Genomic DNA, 26,706 nt, shown 5'->3' on the forward strand with positions numbered 1-26,706 from the left:
TGAGAAACTGCATTTTACCTGGATTATTTCTATGTATTAATAGGTAGGGTGGGAGATCCTGGAAAAATGGTTCGAGTGAGCTACATTTTGAAAATACACAATTCAAAAGTCCAAACCCCTTTCTTCAGACTTCCCCTCAAAGCCACGCCTCCAGAGTACCGGAACAATGCACAAAGCTCGTTACTGGGGGTTCACAAGCATTGTACAGCATCAACCCCCCCCCCCCCCCCCACATCCACGGATCTGTGCATATCTATGAATTCAGGTCTGCAGGCGCTCCTGTTCAGCAGTATATTAGATTAGAAGTCAGACTTTTCAGCTGCTGTTTTGATACTTGTTCTAAGTAATCTCAGGCTAGTAAGAACAGCTGATTGCAGTGAGACTGATGTCAGGCTGGTAGCCCACTAAAGTTTGCTTTGAACGCTGTAATTATGTTTGTTGGCAGAACAGCCCCAATTCATACCTATCTGAATGACATTACATTCCCTAGTGATTTATGTTAGTGACAAAACAGTTTGCTGGTGAACTTTCCATCCTAATATAGCTAATATAGCAAAGCTCTGGCTCTGGCTTCGTTTCCTGTACAAGTGCTCCAAACCTCTGAGAACGCACGATTCATGCATGAAGAGGAGTACGCGCAAAAGGGGGAGGGACAAATGGCAGTTGAGTTTGATAGACATATCACCATTCAATCATTTTGATGGGCCGGTTACAATGATTGGATGGTGTTTTTTCAGTCCTGTCCGTTCCACAGGTGACTAAGGTGCTTTGTTTTAGAGCATTTAATTAATTGGTTACAATCAGGGTGTGAAGGGGATTTTAAGCAATATAGTAAAAAATGCTCCAGGAAAACACCTCCTACCCTACCTTTAATAGGTTCAGAAGGTATTAAAACATTTTAGATCGGTTGATGCTTTTGGTGGCAGGTGGCGGTTTTGTCTTTGAGGGTTAGAGAAGAGAATGTTTGTTAGAAATCATCTTGAAAGTTGTGTTAAAACTGTACAAACAACACTACATACTGTACATACATACATGATATGTGCTGTATACGATAGTGCATGCGCGCGCTCTCTCTCTCTCTCTCTCTCACACACACACACACACACACACACACAGACCACGAATCAGATCCATCTGCTGTCTGTTAGACTCTTCTTCATCCTTCCTGCTTGTACAAGACACTGCTCAGTGTTATTATTGCTACACGTCCTTCTGAGGTCTGCTCTTCTGTTCAGTATTTTTTGCTAAATACTCTGGAAGTACTCCCTAATCATCATGTGTCATTAAATGTAGAAATTCCATCATTCCACAGATGCTGGTTTGGTTTGGTTGTTGAAGCTCACAGCTCTCACCAGGCTGTAAAAGTTTCCATACTGCATCGTCCTTAACACTTATACTCTGCTGCGTCTGTGCTATTGTATTCAAATACTGGATCCATCCATGTGCTTGGGTACACGCCGTTCAGTCAAACTTTTTATTGCTTCAAGTCTTTTTTGTTCCTAAAAATACTGCATATCAGGCGTTCCTCTGACAGGTGTCTGGACTGATGTTAAATACCTCTGACTGGGGCGTCTTTTCCCATCTGTCCACTGCATGTAGTGTGCTTTTAGGAGGATGCGGTGCGTTCACAGGTACGTGGTAGCCTCTCTGTTCTCCCTCTCTCGGGCCTGAGCCACGGCCACGTTGATGCACTGCAGCCACTCCTCCGCATGTTTCTCATCCTGAGCTTTTAACACGTACGTCTTACTGTCAGTGAAGATCTCAAAGGCCCGTGGCAGGCCTCGGTCCCGACGTTTCTTGGCCACCACCTTGGGAAAGACAGAAGCAAAGTGATAAAATATATATTGAATGAGACAGGTACATAACAAATCATATATTTATTGTCTGACTGTGATAGAAGTCTGGTCTAACTCAGACTATGTACACCAGATGTTTGTCTAAGCCTACAGGTAATACCACAAATGCATACATCAGAACATACAGATTTTCATAGCAGACATGTCACAGATGTCAGCAGGGCTCCTAAAGCTTAAGGTATGTAGATTTATGACTATAGGACTTTTTAATACCACTTGGAATGAAAATTAAGACCAAAATTTTTAAAAATAATTGAAGAAAAATTTACTTTAAAGGGGGTATATTTTGCTAAACCCACTTTTATTAGTCTTTGATACATTTATTTGTGTATTTGGACCCTAATAGTTCATAAAGTTTGAATTTGAACCCTCCAGGTGCTGCAAAGCTATCTTTATATTCATTCTGGGAAAAATCTAGTGGATCTCTACAACCCGTTTCAATTCCTTCTTACATCATGACATTTGTACATATAAGGTCAAGACTTCCGATGAACACTTCTCAGAGTACAACATGATTGTTTATCAGCAGCAGCGGTTGTAGTCCATACTGAAACTAGAAGCACTCGGAGAGCGCAGACCTCCGCCAAGGCTGATCAGTGGCGCCCCCCGTGGGCCCCCCCACCCCCGATCACCACCAAAATTTAATCATTTCTTCCTTATCCCATTTCCAACAAACCCTGAAAATTTCATCCAAATCTGTCCATAACTTTTTGAGTTATGTTGCACACTAACGGACAGACAAACAAACAAACAAACAAACAAACAAACAAACAAACCCTGGCAAAAACATAACCTCCTTGGCGGAGGTAAATATGTCCAAACTTTGAGGCGATTTCCTAAAATGTTCAGTTGTTGGTTGTATTAATGAACACAAGTGGCTGAACGGGACAGAGCAGAACAGCACAGTCAACAACTTGGAGGGGTGGGGTCATGTGCATTTAAAGGGCCAGTGCTCAAAATGACCTTTCTGGTGTCATTACTCAGAAAAAGGGTTGAAGATGGACCTGTGGAGTTGAATTAATGAAGAATTCAGACCCAAGCATAGCATTTACAGTTTATGTAGACCACAGGGAAATGTTTTAAAATGCATAATTCCACTTTAAAAAGCAAAATATCACTTCTTTAAAAACTATTTGTGTGAGACGTTTCGTAAATAGATATTACTGTTTATGTTGAGATATTTTTTTTATTTCAGTCAGGAAAAAAAAAAGATTAGAAAAATTCTACTTCAAATGTCCAGTTAAAGTGGCTAAATCGACAAAACTTCCTATCTGAAAAATTCACTTTTTTGTTTTAGTTGTTTTAAATATTTTGTTGTATTCGCGCAGAATGCTATTTGTAAAAAGTAATACAGTCCAAAAAGAGTGTATTAGTTATTGGATTTGTTTATCAGATAGCATTCTGCAAGGAAACAGCAAGTTTTCCCAATATAGTGCATTTTTCAGACAGGACATTTTGTTTTTTTGGCCATCAATATGTATTATTTAAACTTTCAAATATTTAAAAAAATCACCTGAAGTGATCATTAGATTCTTCAGGATAAAGAGCTCTGAAGTTCTGCCAAAAATGCCGATGTATTGGATTTTAGAGATATGAAGTGAATTTATTCACACTGATGGGCTGGTGGATTTATGTGACCACTAGAGGGAGTAGTGAGTCACTCTGCCTTAGACCAAAGTGTCAGAAAGTGATGAGAACTGCTGAAAAACAACTTTTGAAGTAAAAAAAAAAGTGACAAAGTGATAAAAAGTAGAAGCACTGTTGCTGTTTTCACCACTGGACACAGCTCTAAATGAAATGAATGGAGTTTGATACTGAAATGGCAGCAATTCTTCTACATGAATGAGTTTGATTATGAGGCTTCTGAAGGTATAAAGGTATTACCCCACCTCCCAGAGGGGATGCAAAGGGGTATTGTTTTTGGTTTGTTTGTTTGTTTGTTTGTTTGTTAACACTCTAGTAGCAAAACTATTGGTTGAATTCATACCAGATCTGGGTTATAGATTGCTAGTGACCCAGAAAAGACTTCATTACATTTTGGGAAAAGTAGGTCAAAGTTTACATTTTTATTGAATTTTTTATTATTTTTTTCCCATTTACTTATGATGGGCAAAATTTCACATACCTGTAGCAGCAAAAGTATTGGCAGAATTCATACCAAATTACTTTATAGATTGCCAGTGACCCAGAATACATCTCATTACATTTTGGGAACAGTAGGTCAGTTAATGAATTTTTAAAATCTTCCCATTTACTTATAAGGGGCAAAATATGTGTGAGGGGTGGGGTTTGTTGTGCCTGGCACCACTTTTTATGTGATATTATTATCCTTGCTAAGTTCACCATTTGTTGATTCATGGTTCAGACTAAACTGTGACAGATTTTTAGTGCAACTATTGTCAACACAAACCGTACAGAAAACAGAGGTCATTGATGGTTTTACTGTGGCTGCGGCTAAGCTAACAGAGCTATAATGTAAACTATCTGCTGACATGGTGTTATTCTGACTGTCAAAATATACAGCTTTCATTTCATTTGCAGAAGTACACTTAATCATACCATAGTACATATGTGTAAACAGTGATCTTTATACTTTACACAGTGAGTGATACAGTCCGTGGATACATAGCGTTGATTTGTTGGTGGGTTTTTTTTGGTACTGAACATGTTCTGGTATGCAACTTCCCCCTGCTTTTGAGAATTTGGAGCATCAACACTACATATAACCTCTTTAAAGCCTAATTTATAGATAAATATAATGAATTTAAGACTTTTTACAGATCTATTGCACAGGGTTTGGATGGATGGTCTTACCTTGACACTTTGGACCTTACTAAGCTCAATAGGAATATCATCCAGCTCATCTTTCTGTGAAGAGAGAAAGAGGAAAAAAAAACATTCACCAAGACTTGAAAACAAATGGACACTTGAGGACGGCTGCAGACGACAGTATATCATTTCATTTGTAGATTTATTTCAGAGGAGTGTCCTACCAGGGATGACAGATATAATTAAGTTTTATTTTTATAACGTATACCTCTGCTCTGAACACCTGAATCCTGTCCGCCTGAGGGAATACTCTTGAATCATCCAACACACAGGATGGTGGACTGGTCTTAATACACTTTAGGCCCATGAGTCTCCTTCTGCTAAATGTCAGAATGACAATACTGTTACTATGTGTTACCTCTGAATGAACCATTTACAGGATGAAGGATGGTTCTGCTGCTTCTCAAACATGTTTAAATGAAATCCTTCATCCGTACAGTCCATCACATCTGTGCTTCAACCCACAAAGTATAATTTTTTTCTGAATGTATTTTTGTAAGTACAGAGTAATGAGTCTCAGTGTGTTTTCCACCGCAGTCATGTGTTCTTGCTTCATATTTAGTTATGTGGCTGTAACCGCACAAGCCAAGCAAGATGTAAAACTGATGCTGACTGCCCACATCCTCACTGTGGTGTGTTTCTCTAAGTGTCTGTTCAACAGGATTGAACTGGAACAGACACGTTCACAGGTTTACCTTCCTCTGTCTGAGCTGAGGGACTGATTCCCCATAGACGATTCATGTCAGAATATTCATCTACTCATTTAATGTTAATGCTAAAGTTAATTACCTAACCCAGGAGGTATTGTGATCACTTTGCTTTGTGTGTTTGCGTGTGTGTTTGTTTGTTTGTTTTGTTTGTTAGCAAGATAACTAAAAAAGTTATGGATGGATTTGAATGAAATTTTCAGGAAAAGTTAATACTGGCACAAGGAAGAAACGATTAAATTTTGGTGGTGATCTGGGGGGGGGGGGGGGGTAGATCTGTCTTGGTGGAGGTCTGTGCTCTCCGAGTGCTTTTCTTGTTTTAATAAATGCTATCACTTAACATTTTCTAAGTTTACTTAATTATAAATGTTGTTTTTGTTATGTAGAATCAGAATACATTGATCATTTCAATGATGACGGGATCTGCGGTGACCCATCTGTGTCCTGCCCTGACCTGTGTCCTGACCCCCTCCCCCACCTGTCTGGATGACGTCCTCGGCCTCACCACTGTGGATGGGCCTCCTCGCCCCTGCTTGTCTCATCCAGTGGGATGGACCCCTCATGTGTCCACCCTACTGCATCCTTGCAGACTGGAACTCCATCTGCAAATGGACGTCCATCAGTCCTGGTGCATCTATAGCCTGTCCGTCCATGGGAGTGGATCTCTCCTTCACTGTGGTTATCCCCGAGGTTTCTCCCTTTTCCCACTGGGTTTTGAGTTTTTCCTTGCCGAGAAGGAGGGTCTAAGGACGGGGGATGCCCTGGACACTACTCATTTTCTTGCTGTTTATTTGACTGTTGATGTTTACACCCAACTGACTCTGTAAAGCCCTTTGAGATAACCTTGTTGTGATATTGGGCTATACAAATAAAATTGAATTGAATTGAATTGAAATTTCGTTTCACATTCCCATAGTGTAGCTGCTTTTTGGGGAGAGGCACTTTTTTTTTTTAAACTGATGAAAGTGGATTATGTGTTGAGTTTTGTTTGAAATGTATAACTCTGTAGTTATTTGATAATCAGTAGGGGAAAAGATTTATTCTCAAAGCAAAGAATTTTTTATTTTTTTTCAATTATGTCAAAAGGTGTCTGAAACGTTGCCACGTAGTGGAAGGTTGTATGGAGAGGAGAAAACTATTTACTTCCAAAGATGGACTGGAGTTTTGTCTAATTTAAAAAAAAACAAAAACATTTGTACTAATTTGTTCATCAATAAGTGACTGTAGATGCCATAGTGATCTTTTTCTTGTTTTAGGTGGTATTGTGTTATTGTGTTGTATAATATACTTTATTTGCTGATTGTTTTAGTCAACAAAATAAAAGTTTGCTTAATCATTATTGATAATACCTTGTACTGTACATGAACCCATGAATTCATTTATTCTAAGACTCTGGCATAAAGCATTTTGTATTAAATATCCTTTGTTTTAGGAAAATCCTCAAGTGAATGACAGTGGATGAATGGAGGGGAATTCCATTGTGTTCCTGGCAGGTTAACAAAATCATTTAGTGTGCTGTCCAAATTAATTTTCTTCAAGTCCATATCAGCTTATTGTGTGTGTTTGTGAATGCAAATCTTATTGCATTAGAAGATTTGTACCACATGTGAAAGACAAGTGGCACATATTCTTATTTCTATGCAGTTTTTCTGCATCTTTCTAGTATTGTATCAGTGACAGTAGAGGAAAGGAGTCTGTCCTGAAAGAAGGATGACACATGGAGAGAATATACAATAGGGTGTATGAAATACTGCACAGGCCCTCTTAGATTGTTCTAATGTTCTCTTCTAATCTCAAGTTCTCTCACTGTTCCTTCTTCAGGACTTTCTGAATCAAAGTCCAGGCCTGTTTGTAGTTACGCACCACTCTGTCTGGTCCCAGTTAAGAACATTCAGCATTACCAGGATAAAAAGACACTCAACATGAAAAATACATTTGTCTTTCAAGCATATTTAATCCACTCCATCAGTCACTGTGGAGGAAATACAAATTTTTTAGTTCTTACTTATTTCACAACACAGCCACCTCTGAAATATACTGGCAAATCTAATTCAAGAACAAAGAACCAAAACGTGTCCAATCTGTGGTTCCTACAAGAGAGGCATCTATTACTATTTGGATAAGAGCACAAAGAGGTTTGTTGGAAGAAAAAGTAGCTCCCATCATCTGCTGCACAGAAATTCAATGCTGGAACAATGTGAGAAGAAAAGGGGAGCTCAGGCTGTTTTCTTATCGTGCCTCTTTTTGGCTTTGAGAACTGATTGTAGAAACAAGACACTATGAAAATCACTTTAATTATAATGAATTGTTTCACATGTGCAGATGACAGAGCCAAACAATGCTGAACTCCCCATGAGTCAAACTAGATGAAACTGTAAGACAGATCAAATAAAACATATTTTTCTGCTAACTCTGCATGACCTCTAACCTCTGCACATTTTTGATCACTCTGTTTCATGTTTTTAATTAACCCATAAAGACCCAATGCTAATTTTGTGGCACTTCCAAAATTGTTTTTTCTCTATATTTGACTTTTCTTAAGTGATTTATCACCATTTATTATAATATTGTCCTCTGTATTTTGTGTTTTTTCAGTTTGAATCCTGTGTTTTCCTGTATTTAATTCAATGATAATGTAAATGTTCATACAAGCTCAGATTAAAGTTGAGAGTTATTATATTAAAAACAGAGGAAACTGAAAAAAAGTGACTTTTTCAGTAAAATATATTAACTGAACATAAACCAAGTGTGTCCATCCACTGTCATTGATCCAGCTCCATGGGTTTTACTGGTGAATCAATGTTGTAGAAGATGACGGTGTTTCCACATTCACAACGGAGCCTCTGAACGTCCAAATGGGTCATGTCTGATGACCAAGAAAAGATGACAAACTGTATTTTACCTGAATTATTTACATATAGGATTAGTGGCTCAACAAGTATTAAACAGTTTAGATGTGTAGATGGTTTAGGTCGACTGTGGATGTTTGGGTCTTTATGGGTTAAATACCCTTTTCTTTTGCACTATACCCTATATAAGTCCAGTGACCTCAGCCTTTGTCAAAAAATACACTAAACAACTTGCAAACACAAGGTGTTTGAAGGGAAACTTTCTCGACCTCTGCTCAGATAATTCCGTTTTTCTTCAGCTGACACACTGTGCAGGCAGTGCCTCCTCGTCTATGTTTGCTACTTGTGCGTAATGATCTCTGCTTTGACTTATCGTGGGTGAGAGTGACTCATGTAGTTGCAGCATCATGTTCTGGCCTCAGGAGTCCCCCAAGAGTCCGTTCACGGGCCAAGGTTTGTTATAGTCGGATTCACCGGATGCTCCTCGGGGACAGCTGAGCTTATCACGAGATGGGATTTCCACTGTTTCATACAAGTTTCATCATGATTGAAATGACACGGAATAAGCAAACGTTAAAAGGATTTTCTGCTTGAGAGGCCGGGGACAGTGTGTATCCACAGAACAGTACATCAGTATATCACAGCGTCTGTCAGTGTGTGCATTGAGTCACCATGTGTATGGGCTTAAACATGAGTAGGGTTCGTGTCCACTGGTTACGTACTGATTTGCCTCTCCGGAAGAGTAGCTGGTTTCCTGCCAAGGTGAAGTAACGGGTTTTCCAGCGTTTGATGAACTTCCAGCGGACCTGCTTCTCCTTCAGCTTCCCCTCGATCAGAGGCTGCCCTTCCTGGTTCACGACTAATGAGGAGCCATGAGGAAAAACAGAAGGATAATGCAGAACGACAGAAAATATTAGTTATTGAACACAAAACATGACTATAGTAGATGTCTGTCAATGTGGCGTGAAGGATTTCATTCATTAGTTAAACATCGTCTTCAATGAGGTACAAAATCTATTAGGAATGACATCTGATTAAGAAAAATATAAAACAAAAAAAAAAAAAATAAAGTCACTTTTCCAAAACTTATGGTCATGTCCCAAAATGCATGATAAAAACATGATATATGCATTCAATAGAAGAAGACTTTATAAACAAGAACATGTAAAATATACAAAAGGACATAAAAGATGAAAATGACAAAAGATTATTATTATCTGTATTATAAAAGCCAAGTGACCTCTGTGTGTGTGTGTGTGTGTGTGTGTGTGTGTGTGTGTGTGTGTGTATGTGTGTGTGTGTGTGTGTGTATGTGTATCAGCTTTATAACTGAAAAACTGGACAGAGCTAGCCTATGGCTTTTGGAGTACTTACGTATTTTGGGTCAAGGATCAGACAGGCAAAAACTGCTTATTGATACGACCAATACTTTTGGAGTTATTAGTTTTCATTAGAGTCCATTCATGGGGTGGGGGGGCTGTAAACCCATTGTAATTGTCAGAAGAATTGTAACTGAAAATGACAGAAGATTATTATTATTATTATTATTATTATTATTATTATTATTATTATTATTATTATTATTACATACTTACATAACTTATTACTTATATATTATTGTTTTGGCTATTATTACTGTTATCATTTTATTCTAACTTTTATCTTGCGATTGTCAAACTGTATATATACACACATATTGTGCATATTATATTATAATATTATAACATAATTAGCTATTTATTATTATTACTACTACTTTATTATTGATACTTTGCTGCTTTACTACTTGTTGTTTCTGCTAGTACTTTCTAATGTGCAATTGCCTGTTTTTTTCACTGCTGTTTTTTTATAGTTATTATATTACAGTTTTCTTATAATACTTCTTATATTGTGCATTTGGTGTTGTACTGCAATTGGAACCTGAATTTCCTTAGGGGTCTGCCCAAAGGATCATTAAATTCTATCCAATCTAATCTAATCTAATCTAATCTAATCTAATCTAATCTAATCTAATCTAATCTAATCTAATCTAATCTAATCTAACAGGACAACAGTGCGTTGCCAATGCCAGGTAATGTTTCCTGTTACATGTTATCTTTCTACCCATGATTCATTTTCCAACAAACCAATACAGTATTTTTAATTCAACAGTGTTTTGACACTGGAAGAGTCAATTAAACTACAGACTTTATGGAAATCAGTGATGGATTTCTGCATTTTTGGGTCCCAAGGAGATGAAAAAGTTTATAAACCACTGCTATACATGAAAGAACAAAAACAAATGTGTTTCAGGAAAGAATGAAAAATAAATGTCTTAAAGATTAATGTTGGATTATTATCACATATATTGTCCAGTAAAGGCAGAAATGCATTAGACTGATGGTATAAAACACCAGCCTCACTCATGTTTTCATTTATTTCCCACTAAATGTGAATATACAGTATGTGTTTAAATAAAATGGAATAAATGATAAACATATCATCCAAAACCAGTTTTCTTCTGCCCTTCTTTCTTTCTGGTTTCTGTTTTAAAGTTGGATTACATGACACACCATCACCTGCATTTGCATAAAATGGTGTGACAGAGACAAACATGACCATCTTGTACTCAGTGTTTTTTGCCAACTGAATGAACAAAAGTGTGTTGTTTCTCTCATTCGTGTGTGTTCAGATAGAGAGCGTCTCCTGCTAAGACGCCTGGACGGCTCTGATTAGAAACACATACAAACACTACTTCAGTGTATCAGCTTGTTTGGGCCTTAGAGATAAATATCACATTAATCCACTTGCTATTTATGATAAACTTTTAATTATCTGTGTTAAATATAGATAATCTTTTAGTCTGACCAACACACTTGACTTCCCTTTCATCCACGTCCAGCAGAAACAGATGATATCTTTAGGTTTACTGTGATTTCACATGGTGACCACCAAACACAGACTCTTTGTATCCACAGTGGTGAACAGTTTACTGTGTGTCTGGACATGTGGGCAGTGCTGCTGAAGTGATTCAGAGATGAACTCAACACCAGAGCAGATAACACTATCATGTCGCTGTTTGTATTTATCGATATGAAGCAACAGGATGAAGGAAAACCCACTGATTCACAGGAAGTCATCATTGTGAAAACACTCTGTTCATGTACGCTGCCCTGTCCTGGTATCTCTGCATCATCTAACACATATTTCAGTATAATTGGTGCAGAAATAAACCCGTCTGATGAATAAATCACAGTCCTGTCCCGTCACTTTCCTTTGATGGAGACACCTGGAAAGAGACGTCTGGATTTGTTGTCAGCCCCAGGCGTGGACCGCAGTTCACAACCTTTTGTCTGAGACGCGATGACGTCAAACAATTAGTCAGCAACAGAACACACATGTCAACGCTCACGCACAAACCAAATACTGAGGATGACCAAGCTGGTAAAGGAAAGACCACATACTGGGGTTCAAAGCCTCCGATTAGAACAAGTATTTGATGATATCAACTGCTATTTCAACTGCATTTACTCTATTTAGATCATCCATGTGGGTTAAGATGTTTTATTTCTACATCTGTTCAGTTCCTACATCTGAAACTTCGTGGGAGTGAGAGGTTTTCATAGGTTTTGACAGCAGTCAAAACTCCAAAACCAAATCATTTCCAGAAACAGCCGTTTGTTCCAAACAATCTTAACTTCACCCTCAGGTCCACATGTCAAAAGCCTGCACGCTTTATCTTTGTATCTGTCTGTTTCGTCTGTTTTATTTTATTTTGTATGATTGCAAGTGTGTGTTGTGAACCAGTGATTCAGTGGTTATGATTTCTGCAGAACGACAACAAAAATATGCACAAAGAATGGAGCCTCTGAGTAACAACTGTGGAAAAATGTGTCATAAACAAAATATTCAACTCCTGTAGTAAATATCACATTTTACTACTGAATGACAGAATTTTCTCTGGAAAATAAAAGCTGTTAACAAGTTGTTTTCACTGCAGGCAAAAAAAAAAAAAAAAATTTAGAAAACAGAAAAGCTGGGTTTTCCAGTAAAGATTGTTATGGCAACACACAACACACACACACACCAATGAAAGGAGATGGGAACATTTCTGCATTTAACTTTATATCTGTTATTGTTTTATTCTTATTTTTGTTCTTGTTACAGAGCAGTAACACTACTTTAACTTAATATTTCACAATGTCAGCCATCCTGCCAGATGAAATTACCAGAATATCTAACAGCCCCCATGACAAACGCTACTTAAATCATTTCAGCAAAATTCTTTACTCTGTAAAACTCCATCTGAGCTTTGGCAGAGTTTGATGGATGCTCTGTTTAGTGAGGGAATCTCCTGAATTTACAAAGGTCTCTCCCTAGAGGTGAGGATTTCTGTCCGGCACAGCTTTAGTGATTGATAGTGCAGGTTTTAGGTTCTGTAAGAGTCCATTATGTAAAAACACTGCAATGTAATAAATTTTCCCATCATTATGCAATATTACAAGCCTTTTGAAATAACCTGAGACTTCACTTTTTTAGTAATAAACACCCTGCGAGATAAATTATTTCAGAGTTCTACAAGAGTTGTGCTTTTAGCAGCTGCATGTTGAATGAGATGAAACAAAAAAACATTATAATGGTTCACTCTCCTAGAAATAAAAGTGTGAATGTATTTTTCCACATTGACTTGTGAGTCCAAGACTTTGGCTGAATTTGTGAGATAAACACGATAAAAGCTGATCTCAAAGATTAAAGTCAGCCATAACGTAATTACATATTTGCACATATTTTTACATGTACCTTTTTGCTACTGGTGAGAAAACATCTGAGTAAGTAAGTCAAATGTTAAATCAGAATTTGTCCATCATGTCAGGATTGTGCATTAAGTAAAACATATAAAACATTTTTCCCCACTTTTTTCAAAATAATTCCCAAATCTTGACCTATCAGCAGCAGCGGTTGCAGTCCACACTGAAAATATGTCCAAATTTTGAGCCGATTACCTAAAACATTCAGATGTTGGTTGTATTAACGAACGCAAGTGGCTGAACGGGACAGAAAGCACAGTCAACAAACTGGGGGGGGGGGGGGGGGGGGGCATGAAGTGGCTCATTTGCATTTAAAGGGCCATCACTCAAAACGACCTTTCTGGTGTCATTACTCAGAAATAGGGTTGAAGATGAACCTGTGGAGTTGAATTAATGAAGAATTCAGACCCAAGCATAGCATTTACAGTTTATGTAGACCACAGGGAAATGTTTAAAAATGCATAATTCCATTTAAAAAAGCAAAATATCACTCCTTTAATAAGTGCCAAATTGCTCAAATTTTCTTGCAGATATGAACATCAAGTCCAATGAACAGTGAACCTAACACTGATGACCCCATCAGCTTGTTTCAGACATGTGCTCTTGTTCCTGTGGGGTTCCTGTTGTATGAATTAACACTAACCACCATCATGTTTGGGTTGAAGCCCATTGGTATCTGGTTTCAATTTCAGTAATATCTTAAAGAAGTCTTTCACCATGTTCATCACTTACATGGATCAAATTGCATGGAAAAAAAATCAAAGTGCAAAAGAAGGAAATTAATTTTGAGCAACATTCTGCAATGCATATTCATATACTTTTAGCATGTCTTAAGCTAGCTGGAATGGAAATCCAGTTTTCAACTTTACAACACTTTGGATTGCACCATGTTTTCTTTCAGGTCCTGAAAGCCATCTCAATTTTGATGATATAGAAATAATAGAAATAATGCACTGTCTTGATATACTGCTATTGGCTTATTATCAACTTGTCTGTAACTCAACATCCTGACTGGAGAATCAGCTAATCTGACGTAGGTGAAATCTGATATTTATCTTGTCGCAAAATCAGTTAACCACTGCATTTAATATTAAAAAATGTCAACTTATGTATATAGCGTACTTTCACAATATGTGTAAAAGTGCATTTGACACTTATAGTCGTGGAAATAATTATAAGACCATCAAAAGTCATCAAAAACAATGGTTCTGCAATCAAGTACTAACTCCTGTGTGTATCATGTGACTAAAACAGACAGAAAAGAAAACATGGAATGCCTAGAAGCACTGTTTTTGACAGTACAGTGCCATTGATATTAATGTAAGAACTGAAGGGATTTTGGTTATTATCAAGAAAACATGGAAAATAGTTGGATATCAAGTCTTAAACTCTTATGAGCTATTTTTGTTGTTATTATATTTGTCCAAACAAATATACCTTTAGTTTTACCAGGCATTAAAGTGAAAAAGAAATTGAAGAAAACAAGGGGTGGTCTAATAATTTTTTCCGCAACTGTATGCATATTAATTTGGATGTATATCTGAATGACATGACCCCACTGACAACATACACCTATTCTTCTTGGTAGTTCTTCTAGGTTTATCTGGACTAGTTTTGCTCTTTCAAAAAAGTCCAGTTGAACCTAGAAGAACTCCCCAGAAGAACGATGACCTGGGCAAATGAGAACTTACACAGACATACATCTATTTGTTTTTTAAACATTTTTCTAGTGGTTGAACCCCACACGCTGTTATTATCCACTTATCTCTGTGGTGAGCTCAGTGATTGGAAGTCGTAAGAGTCAACTAAAACAATGTCCAGAAACACAGAAAGCAAATGAGTGAGTGTTGGTTTTCCTGAAACTGCATACCTGGGACTGACATGTACACACTTACAGTACATGCACAAACACACACCGGTGCACAACTCTGCTCATTACTGTTCACTTCAAAGACATTCCAGTAGTTAAAGTCTAAAAGTATATCATAAAGCATCATGGAGGGGCCGTAACCACCGGCTCCACTCTGGCCCCCACTGTGGAAAACACTTCACCTTTCTCTCTATTAAAACACAGAATCAGCTCCTGAAGCCTATGGAACCTCTGCAGAAATCAAAGCCAGCCAAGTCAAAAACACTGTTCTGATTATTACAGTAAAGCAAAATGAACCATTAGAGGCTAAAACCATGTGAGCTATGTAGGCTGTGCATGGTATTCATATGCACTGTGTGGAATACGTGCAGTATGTGCACCGTTTGGAACTGCATGTTCTGCACTTTTATGAAATAACTGCGTCACTTGGAGAAACCAAAGTGAATCTGGTGTGAAGTCAGATGAGATGAGTCATCACTGTCATTTACTGTAACTCAACCTAATATACTGGATGTTTCTGGACAGATTTCAGTAGGTTGGACCAGCAGGCAAATTGTTCACGTTTCCACATATAACTATTTCACGTCCAAAAGTGTGTGTCCAATATTCACTGTGACTGATACACTGTAAGTGTGGTAATAAAATCACTGTCCCAAAGTAACATTAGTATTGTGCACTTCACTTTTTTTCCTTTAAGTTGCAAATAGTCACTTTCAGTTGGCAAAATTAAATGGGTTACAGTTCCTGCAAAATCCAAATTACCAGTATAATAGCTTAAAGAAAAAAAAAAAACACTTACATGACTGAATAATGGTGCAGTAGATTTATAAAACAGTCATAAGATCGTAGTTCACCACTCAATTGTTTTGTTTATATTTTGTTTTCTAATCACACAGTCAAGGTAAAAGTTATGAACTCTTTAAAAGAATGTCATGTTGAACAGCAAACTATACTGAACTACACTAAATTAATGTAGAAATGCCTGTCTGGGCCCTTGATCACCATTTGCAGATCACATCTACTCATTACCTCCGCCAAGGAGGTTATGTTTTTGCCGGCGTTGGTTTGTCTGTCTGTGTGCAAGATAACTCAAAAAGTTATGGACAGATTTGGAGGAAAATTTCAGGAAATGTTGATACTGGCACAAGAAACAACTGACCTGCCTTGGCGGAGGTCTGTGCTCTCCGAGTGTTTTTCTAGTTTGTATATTGTCTGAACTGATACCGATTCCAGCCATCAAAGAATCATCACATGTGTTTAGTCTGCCTGTTCTCTCTACATCACTCCTTTGGTTTCCTTTGCCATGAAAAAACATGTTAATTCTGCTGTCGGTGCCCCTGACCACGGTGCTGGTGAAGGTCTGGAGTTGGCCCCATAGCCCCTTCAATGGCAGCTCACTGCTCCTAAGTCCTAATGCTAATGCTAATGCTAGGTGTATTAGGATGGGTGAAAAGCAGATTAATTTTCCCCACAGGTGAAATATGATTCATAAATTCATTATCTGAACCTGCTTTATCCTCACTAGGGTCAAAAGGGATTCTATAAACACTGAAGGGTCTACCTCAGGCCTCTGTATTGAATTGGTATAGGATAGTGTTTCCTGCCCTTTTTAGTTACAATACTTTGCATAATATATATATATATATATATATATATATATATATATATATATATATATATATATATATATATATATATATATATATATATACTTTTTTTTTTTTTTTTCTTTTAACCTGTCTTGTCCATCATCCTAACAGCAGAACAGTAGTCTGGCTGCCTTTTGGTGCTGAACAAATTTGCTTTGCCAAGGGAAACTTCATAAAGTATATGAGGCTCCCCTTGATATTCTACTGTCTTTATTATGAGTTTTGTTGAGCCACATTTCGATGCCGGACCTGACGGGGTGGGGGGGCTGAAGAGGGGAGAGCAAGAAAGAAGAAGGTGGCAAAGACCCTCACAACAAATTATCAACAATACAAACAATAACAACCATGGTGATAATTATAATGGTAACAATGACTACAACCAGAACTGAGTAAACTGGGCAGAAGAAAAAGAAAACCAACAAACAAACAAAATTACACTTAAGGTAAATAAAATAAAATACATTAGACCTATTAAATGAGGAATATAAGAAAAGAAAGCATGAACAGAATATCATAAACAACGACCACCCAGATAATAATACTTTGCATAATAAAACCATAAGACATTCACAGACATTTCACACAGGTGTACATGTATAAAAACAGCTACATCCTATTGAATCAGTTTAAAGGCTGTGAATTGTGCCTGCTAGTTCAGTGGAATGGACACCTGAGGCAACTAAGTGGAACAGAGCTAATGGTGGGTGACACAGTGGCTGAGTGGGGAACACTGTCACCTCAGAGGTCATACTGTCCAGGGTTCAGATCCAGACCAGACCCAGCCAGTCTGTGCATAGTCTTATTAATCAGTTATTTGTCTCCTGGCTCAGATGTGGAGTTCTGCTCAGGACTCCTTACTGAATACTCTCCAGTGCACTAGGGTGGATGGGTGAAACATATGATTTCAGAGGCTTATATTAAAATGTTTATTAACATTAAAGTCATTTTTGGATTGTGGTTTGAACATTTCTATTCTCCTGATAACACATTACAGCCACTCACATCAATCATGTAGGTGTGTTATGACTTGTTTATGCAGATGATTTAATTTCTTAATGTGTTTATTTTGTATTAAGTTCTTTTATTAATCATGCTTTGCTGTAATTTGCTGCATTTAGCAAATGAGGCTATAATTCCAAAATAAAGTACAGATATGCATTTTCAGTGTATGGGTACATGACCACATACACCCTTGATGACAAAATTTTGGTAAAGGAAATAATACTTAATTTTTGAGAGAGGAAATGCACTTTACTGTACACCCGTCACCGTAATATTTGTATATAAACAACATGATATATTCATCTATTATTGCCTCTGAAAGTTTATGTGTATTAGAACTGCTTATTGGCTAAAGCTTCAGTACTAAACAAATAACTGCATATGTCATAATCTACTCACTGGTGCATGTGACTTTGTAAAGTTCAACGTGAGGTTTGTAATCATTAGTAAGTGCAGGTTTGGTGGGAAACTATTTCATCCGTGTTAATTAAACAGTTTAGATCAAACATAATTGTATTTCTCTGAGGTAATTTTGGTTCAAAAGCCGGTCCTGCTCACAGTTTACACCACACTTGTATTCAGACGACAGACATGCAGATGAGTCGGTCATCCACAGCCACAAGGAAACAAATGCTTTTGTAAACACATGCTCACACACTTCCAATTACACAATCCCACCGAAGTTTCACTATTTCTTTTCTAAATCCCCCTGAAATGAAGAGACTGGCATCGAACTAAAAGGTACTCATCCACTCACTGAAGTCCTTCTGTCTGTTCGATGATTACACTAGTTTATTCTGAGCAGTAGAGCTTAACGGGTAGCTTTCGTTTCAGTTCGTTGTTTAGATTCTCAGTCTGACGGGTGTGTTTACTTCTGTGCATGTGTGTTTGTGTATTTGTAGAAATAGATGATGAGAAGACAATGACGTTTAACAAATCTTGAATAAAAGGCCGTAAAGCCAAAATGACGACAGCTTTTAATCGAATGAACCCTAAGAGTATTAATATCACCTGTTTCCAAAGACAAAACCTCACTAAGTGATCTTAGATCCTTAAAATAGACGTGTGTGTTTGCACCGTCAGCCTTTGTTCAGAACGACTCTCTGATAGTTCTGACTTTTTAGAAAAACATTATATAATGTGGTACAAGGTTATAATCGTTAACGAAAACTAACGAAATGACGAAAACTAGAATTGAAAAAACATTTTCGTTAACTGAAATAAATAAAAACTATAATTAAAAGAAAAAAACAATAACTAACTGAAACTTTATTGTGTTCTTACAAAACTAACTAAAATTAATAAAACTTATGGATAAAATTCGATTCGTTTTTGTCTTCGTCAATGTTGGATTAATATGAAATCCATTTATTTTGCTTGAGCAATTTTAGCTAGCAGCACCATACAACACTTCATGGTCGGTCACTTCTTGTCACTTGTCGTTTAGAGTCGTCTTCTCGTTCCCACTCTACCTGGAAACATGGACACTAAAGTTGGGAGAAAGCAGCAGTCCTGTACAGTATTTATTTCAATATGACAGTGAAGATATGAAAGAAATAAAACTAAACTAAAACTAACTAAAGCATTTAGAGGAAAACGAAAACAAATAAAAACTAGAAAACCTGCACTAAATATGAATTAAAACTAACTGAATTAGAGAAAAAAAAAGTTAAAACTAAATAAAACTAAACTATGATGAAAAATCCAAAACTATTATAACCTTGATGTGGTAGTGGAGACAAATCTTTAATGAGAACTGATGGAAGCTTAAAAAGAGATGAGGCCAATAATAAAACAGCCTTTACTATTCAAACTTCAACATTGTACAGAATAACAAGACACACTCTGACACACAGCTGTCTGAGCTTAAGGAGGGTTTACATTTACACACAGATTATTACAGCAATATTGAACATTTTCCCACAGTTCATTACTGTGTTTTTAAAGGCTTTCTTCAGAGTCAGAGTCTTCCTGCTGATAACTATTACTGACTTGTTTTTTAATAATGTGCCAATGTGTTTTCCACATGGGAGAGAGTTAATTTTAGTCCATTTTTTAAGGATTTAAGTCTTTAAGTGAGGAACAGTGGCTGGAAATGTAATTTTACTACAAATTCCACACTGGACAAAAAGTGTTACATTAACATCCTTTAACAACCTCCTTTTAAGACACAACTATTTGCACTGGCTTTTAATACAAGTGTGTGACTTTTATTTGCTTTATCTTCTGGTTGTGGTTTAGATGCTATTTATCCTATTACTGTGTGTCTGTTTTTATCAGTTTTAGCATATCTTGTATTTGTAACCATAACTTTGTACAGCACTTTGCATTGTTTTAAATAAGCTAAATAAATAAACTTGACCTTGACATCCTGAGAACTCCATCCATCCATCCATCCTAGGGTGACCAGGTGTCCTGCTTTGTGCGGGACTCCACAGCAATATGACAATATTTTCCACGTCCTGTAAATTGAGACAATGTCCCACATTTGATTGGCTCTGGCTCTCCAAAGTGCAGGACAGTCGCCTTCCTCCAAACATGACTTTCATTTTTCAACGGAGATAGCGCTATCACCATTGGCTGTGTCCGCTGTCAATTAACCAACATACAGCTGATTTTCTTAAAGTATTTAATTACAGTATTTGAAACTTGAGGTTTCTTTTTTTAGTTTTTACAAGTAGATTTTTTATTTTGTTTTTACAAGCAAAAAACAGTTGTTGAAACCTGTGCAAAAAAAAAAGCAAAAAATACAGGGGTTGGACAAAATAATGGAAACACCTTAAAAAATCAACAAAATATAATTTAATATGGTGTAGGTCCGCCTTTTGCGGCAATTACAGCCTCAATTCTCCGAGGTATTGATTCATACAACTTGTGAATTGTTTCCAAAGGAATTTTAAGCCATTCTTCAGTTAGAATACCCTCCAACTCTTTTAGAGACAATGGTGGTGGAAATCGACGTCTTACTTGAATCTCTAAAACTGACCATAAATGCTCAATAATGTTGAGGTCTGGGGACTGTGCCGGCCATACGAGATGCTCAACTTCATTAGAATGTTCCTCATGCCATTCTTTAACAATTCTAGCTGTATGGATTGGGGCATTATCATCTTGAGGTGAAGGTGTTTCCATTATTTTGTCCAACCCCTGTACATCCCCAGTGCAAAAATGTACATACTGTGAGCAACCAAATGAAATTTTTGTTATTCATATTTATAAGCTCAACAATAAGACAGACTTTGTTTAAAAATATAGATTTTGTTCCAGCATTACAGTTACGTGTCCCACATTGTCCCACACAAACACATTCCTTGTCCCACATGTGGCTCGTAAGCACCTGGTCACCCTAATCCATCCATCCATCCATCCATCCATCCATCCATCCATCCATCCATCCATCCATCCATCCATCCATCACTCAAGAACAAGACCTCAAGACACTTAAATTCCTCCACTTGAGGCAGCAACTCTTCCCCCACCCTGAGGGGCATTCCACGCTTTTCCAACTGAGAACCATAGTCTGAGATTTAAACGTCCTGATGTTCATCCCAGCTGCTTCACACTCGACTGCAAACCACCACAGTGAAATCTGGAGGTCACAGTTTGATGAAGCCAACAAGACCACATCATCTGTGAAAAGTACAGATGGAATCATGAGGCCACCAAAGCAGACACAATCCATCCTCTGGCTGTGCCCCGACAATTTGTCCATAAAGATTAGGAACAGAATCGTGACAAAGGGCAGCCCTGGCAGAGTCCAACACTCACCAAATACCAGTCCAACTTAACTGATATGTGACTCAAACTCTGACTACATTCACAGCTGCCGTACTCCAAACTCCACCAACATGATTCTGTAAACTGCCACAAAGTCAGACAGAGGCTGAGATGGAGCTTCTTAGTCTGTCAGTGTCATATGGGGACCTAAACACAGTTCACTGGCTATCACTTATCCCTTTATCGGGCAAGTGACTTTATTTGGTAATTTCCTCAAACATTAAATATGAGGCCAATCCCTTGCCTCAGTGAGGTCCAGAAGTATGTTGGTTTTTATAAAACTATACAGTGATTCAGAGAGATTTTATAGACATTTTGAAGCTGTAAATAGTAGGGCATTAGTGACTCCAGATTTTTTCAGATCAACTTATTTGTCAATAAAGTCAAAGTCGAGTCGACTTGTCGTGTGATGACATCATCACATTGACAGCGGAGGAACAACACAGACACATAGCCGATCAACAATGAGCAACTTGTACTAACGTTCACTGGAACATTAACAATGTACAGTAAAGAGCAGAATAAAAAACTGGAAAGACACAAGCATCAACAGTCCGTCTCAGACATTTAACCGAAACAAAACATAGGTTAACACCTTGAATTTTCTTTTAAGTTTAAGTGAACAACATAAAGTGGGAAAAGGTTCAGACAGCAGCAGAAAAGACACGTAGCATGTTAGAGAAAAGAGCGCATTGTCTTCATGAAATAAATGAACAGAATAATCCAAACACACTGGCGGTCCAAATTATTATTCAATATTGGTGGTGCTTGCGTGGTTCACAGAACATTACTGAGACCATAGTTTTTCTAGATCAGTCAGTTTAGCTATCCTACTCTGAGTCATCTTCTTCCTTCAGTCTTGGCCTTGCGCTAGTGATGCGAGGGTGTTTTTTTTTTTTTTAAACCCGCTTTGTGGAATTTTTTGACCCGCCCTGCAAATATATTGACATTTTTTGGACCCACACCAACCCGACCCAGGCCCGCTGATCCGCACATCACTACCTTGCGCTCCATGTTTTCAAGTATATAAAGATGAGAGTATCGACATGTGCTGAATGACGGCTCGCGCTGTGTGATGGAAGGGAGAGAGAGAATAACACGACTGGTCGACTCCTCCAAACTAATGTCGACTTGTGCCACAGACGTCGATGTGTCGACAAACCGACTTTTCAGTTAATGCCCTGGCACATAGTGAATATGAGTGATTTTTGTCAGTTTATGACCTCATAACAGTTGTTTTATTACATGTGCTTACTTTTTAGCAAGTGCTGCTTGGATGTTTTATCAGGGTTCCTACAGGTTTCTACAACTTAAATTTAAGACTTTTTAAGATCTTTTTAAGAGTACTTAGAACAGAATTTAATGCTCATTTCACAGCCCGTTTCACATACTAGCAAAAATTCATGACTCCTAGAATTTAGGAAAAAGTATTGATTTACTCCAACGCCTTGATTCCCATTGTTCCAAGTCATTTCTCACCGGGGGCTGCAAAGTTAGCCAAAATTGGTTCCTAATTTCATTATAAATTGTCGGGTTGGAACGGGTGGAACTGAGTAGACCAATGTTACTTTCTTTGCATCTTGGACATTTCACAGACACATTTAAACACAATACAGCCAACATGTTTATTGCAACATAACTTAAGACCTACCATATCAAATTTAAAACCTTTTTAAGACTTTTTTAAGGTATTAAATGCAGATTTGTAGATTCAAGACTTTTAAGACTTTTTAAGACCCTGCAGGGACCCTGTTTATGACAAGAGGAGGTAGATGACAATGTCCAATGACACACTAAGGTTGAAATTTTTAATTTCTGACTATTTCAATGAGTGCCCTATAAAGGGTTAATATGGATTTCACAAGTACATTTATGTAGCAATAATTCCCAAAATTACCTCTCAACTCAACTCAACTTTATTTATACAGCACTTTCAAAACAACACAGGTGGCCAAAGTGCTGTACACAAACATGAAAACAAATAATAAAAAAAAAATCTAACTATTTACAGTCTATGTTCAGTATGTTATATAGTGATAGAAATTTTGTCACTTGGACAATGAGTTAATGAAAGGTCATTATTTATGTATTTGGTTAAGTGTATTTATTATTAATGTTTTTTTTAGTAATTATAGCTAATTTATTTGGAATTATTTTGGATGAGACAAACGTGGAAGCATAACTGACATGAGAGTGGAACCAGTGGAGCTTTTTTAACATCTCTTTGCCTCCTAAAGCCACTTATTTTAGTGCTTTGTGCACAGTAACTGGTTTTAGCATAAACAGCTGAACACTTTTGTCATAGTAATGAACCTTTGAGTCCATTAATCATCTGTAAATTGAAAAATTTCCCATCCAAAACATAAATAGACACATGCACTGACTAAACTTTAACTACATCCCATCTGCTTGTTTCCATCCAGTGGTAAACATCCTCCTGCCTGCGTCTCTGTTTTCTCAGAAACACCTGCTGGCTTCTTGTTAGCTGCTGTCAAAACTAAAAACAGTATGTTATTGAATGAGACAGAGGTTTAAAGGTGCTTATTAGCATTACTTCACTTTGTCTCACTGTGTTGACATGTCTTTGTGTTTCCCTGAAGCTGATCCCTCTCACTTTCTGATGAACTGCTTCCCTCTTATATAACTAATAACAACCTTTATGTGAAATGACTAGAGATACACACAGATTTAAAGCCTGTTTCTGCACTTGTGAAGCTAAATTATCACTTATCAGTTTACAGAGTCAGTAAATTTACTGTTTCATCACTCTACTATACACATATACATCCTCTGCTCCTCAGAGGGAAGAAATATCTGAGAGAAGGAAGTTAAAAAAGGAGTGTTTATTGCTGTAAAAACGTGGAGAATCAAACCAAAACTAGAGGTGTAAAAAGTTTTAGTGTCAAAAATTCATAATTTAATTAAATTACAAGGAAAGAAACTGATATATCATTACTTTTAATGCACTGCACAAGGATTTCTGCTGTGTTTTTGTAATATTTCTGCTGTGGTTGGTCACACAGATAGTGGTATTGAAAAGCTGCTACTGTTTATTTTATGGACAGTTATAGTCCGTTTTTTTTAAAGCATTTATCTGACTGCTTGTGTTAACTTAAAAAACAACAAGTACCTCCAAGTCCTCCTCTTTTAAAACAATTAAATGTCTTTATTTTCACAGCATTATCATGTTTAAAACAATGCTTTAACAATACAGGAAGTCAAACAGGTCAAATGGACCATTAGCCCTTCGGTGTCAGTCTTCCACCAGTGGGAATCTTCCACTTGGAGTTGTGGGAGAAAGGTCAAAGGTCAAAGGGCTTCTGTCCCTTAGATTTGTTTGACTTTCTTAACAAAGGCTAAAATGTCTGACATGATTGTGCTTTGACAGTAACTGCATTTTAATAGTTTTAAAGAGACAATGCCTTGGAGTTCCTTGCTGCATTTTGAGTAAAATAAAAGAACTTTTACAGTGATACACACCTTGAATGGACTCAAATATGCAAGATTAATGCTCTGTGGTGGTATATCAGTAAAGCAGATCTGATGAAGTGTCTTGGATGAGACATGAAAAGTTTTCAAGAACAAAAACCAGTCAAGTTGAACTTCAAAAACAACTAAGGATTAACAAAGTACTTTTTTTAAATTGTTTTTTTAATACATTTATTTATTGTTTTTATTCACTTCTTACATATACTACATATACAGAGGTCCTCGGGTTACGCGGTACTCGACCTACGCTGTTTCGACTTTACGACGCCTGAGTCTCGTCCGCCAGTTTGTCTCCAGCCCCATAGTGTAGAGTGTCTGTGTTTGTGCTCCGTAATTTTCTCGGTATCCTGGCCTTTTTCACCCTCCTTTTTCACATCATGGCCCCAAAAAAGAAAGCAGGATCTTCTAGCGATGCTGGTCCAGCCATGAGGAAAGCCATTACGATGGAAATGAAGCTGGATATCCTCAAAAGGTCGGAGAAAGGCGAGACGCCGACGAACATCGGTACAGCCTTAGGCTTCAGTCGGTCGACTGTGGCGACCATTATTAAGGACAAAGCCCGTAATACATGTATTTGGATATTTATTTAGAGATTTAGGGGGTATTAAAGGGTTAATTCCGACTTACGTGGAAATTCGGGTTATGTCGCCAGCGTAAGAACGGAACTCGTTCGTAACTCGAGGACCTCCTGTAGTTATTCTATTCTATTCTATTCTATTCTATTCTATTCTATTCTATTCTATTCTATTCTATTCTATTCTGCATTAATGGACCAATATCTAACCATGTGCAAATGCAGATTGAATTGAGTTTAACAGAGAGTCATTGTGTATTCTTATTATTAACAAGTGAATTATAAGTGAACTGAATCATGGATCAGTGAAGAGTTACACCTTTAACCCATGTCATTAACCACCACTGAGGTTTAAAAGGATGCGTGATACTTCTTTTCCTTCTTTTAATTTCATTTTCATCACACTTTATGTAATACCTCCTCAGTTGTAGAGCCCAAGCACATGTAATAACTTAAATATGATTTAAGGATGTGGTCACTATTCCAGCTCTGACTTCAACAGGACAAAGTGGTCGTCACAGAGGGACCCTGGTCCAAAGTAAACTAATCAGACCTGAGTCATGATGGCAGCCACTGATTACAGTGACACTAAAATCAGACTGGCAGCTGTTAAATAAGAGCTGCTCATTGCTCCAGTTTTCTTGGCTGTCATGGAAAAAAATGACTTCTCCCTTTCAGGCTTTTTGAGTGAAAACATCACAGGCAGCTTCACTATGGTTTTACCTTCAGACCCCTGGGAAACATGTCTGCACCCAGAGCAGCAGATGAGTCTCTGAAATCACATTTTAGTGGATCATTGGTCTGTTTGTAAAGGATATCACAAGCAGGAGTGTAATTTAGATGAAACTGCAGAGGAATGTAGTCTGTCAGCTGGAGGGTATAGTTTGGAGGTGTTAATATGAAGACATACAAGTTACTTTTATTGCTTTTAAAAGTGAAGTAATTTAACATTTGTTTGGTCTTTCTTGATGTATTTGGTTCATCCATCTGTAGGGTTATATAATCTTAAAAATAGGAGGGTGCACACAACTAGGAGGAGTTTTTGTGTTTCAGTTTGTGGAGTAAAATAATGGAATGGTATGAAATAAAAATAATAAAATAATATCAAAATATATTTACATTTAAACAGAGGTAGAAAGAGATGATTTTGACCAGATGAGGGGACCAAAAAGTTTGAATATTGGTGGGGGTTCTCCTGTTTATTTTTTTGGGTGTGAGGGGAAAAAAAAAAAAGAATAATACTGATGTTGTTATTTCATTTTATTTTATTTGTTTTATATATTATTGCTATTCTTGTTTTTTTTCTTCCTCTGGTGG

General features: G+C 37.3%; 1 protein-coding gene across 1 annotated transcript in view; it reads right to left on the reverse strand.

Moving 5' to 3' along the window:
* Window positions 1–849: 849 nt before the first annotated feature.
* Window positions 850–26,706, reverse strand: part of veph1 (ventricular zone expressed PH domain-containing 1) — a 131,009-nt gene continuing 105,152 nt past the window's right edge. Inside the window, exons 13-15 of the mRNA XM_030152999.1 lie at window positions 8,964–9,100; window positions 4,671–4,724; window positions 850–1,808 (exon numbers count right to left, since the gene is read on the reverse strand). Coding sequence (XP_030008859.1) covers window positions 1,626–1,808; window positions 4,671–4,724; window positions 8,964–9,100 — 374 coding nt within the window. The 3' untranslated portion in view covers window positions 850–1,625. The remainder of the gene's footprint in view (window positions 1,809–4,670; window positions 4,725–8,963; window positions 9,101–26,706) is intronic.

Source organism: Sphaeramia orbicularis, chromosome 13 (assembly GCF_902148855.1).
Source record: "Sphaeramia orbicularis chromosome 13, fSphaOr1.1, whole genome shotgun sequence".
Taxonomy (NCBI): domain Eukaryota; kingdom Metazoa; phylum Chordata; class Actinopteri; order Kurtiformes; family Apogonidae; genus Sphaeramia; species Sphaeramia orbicularis.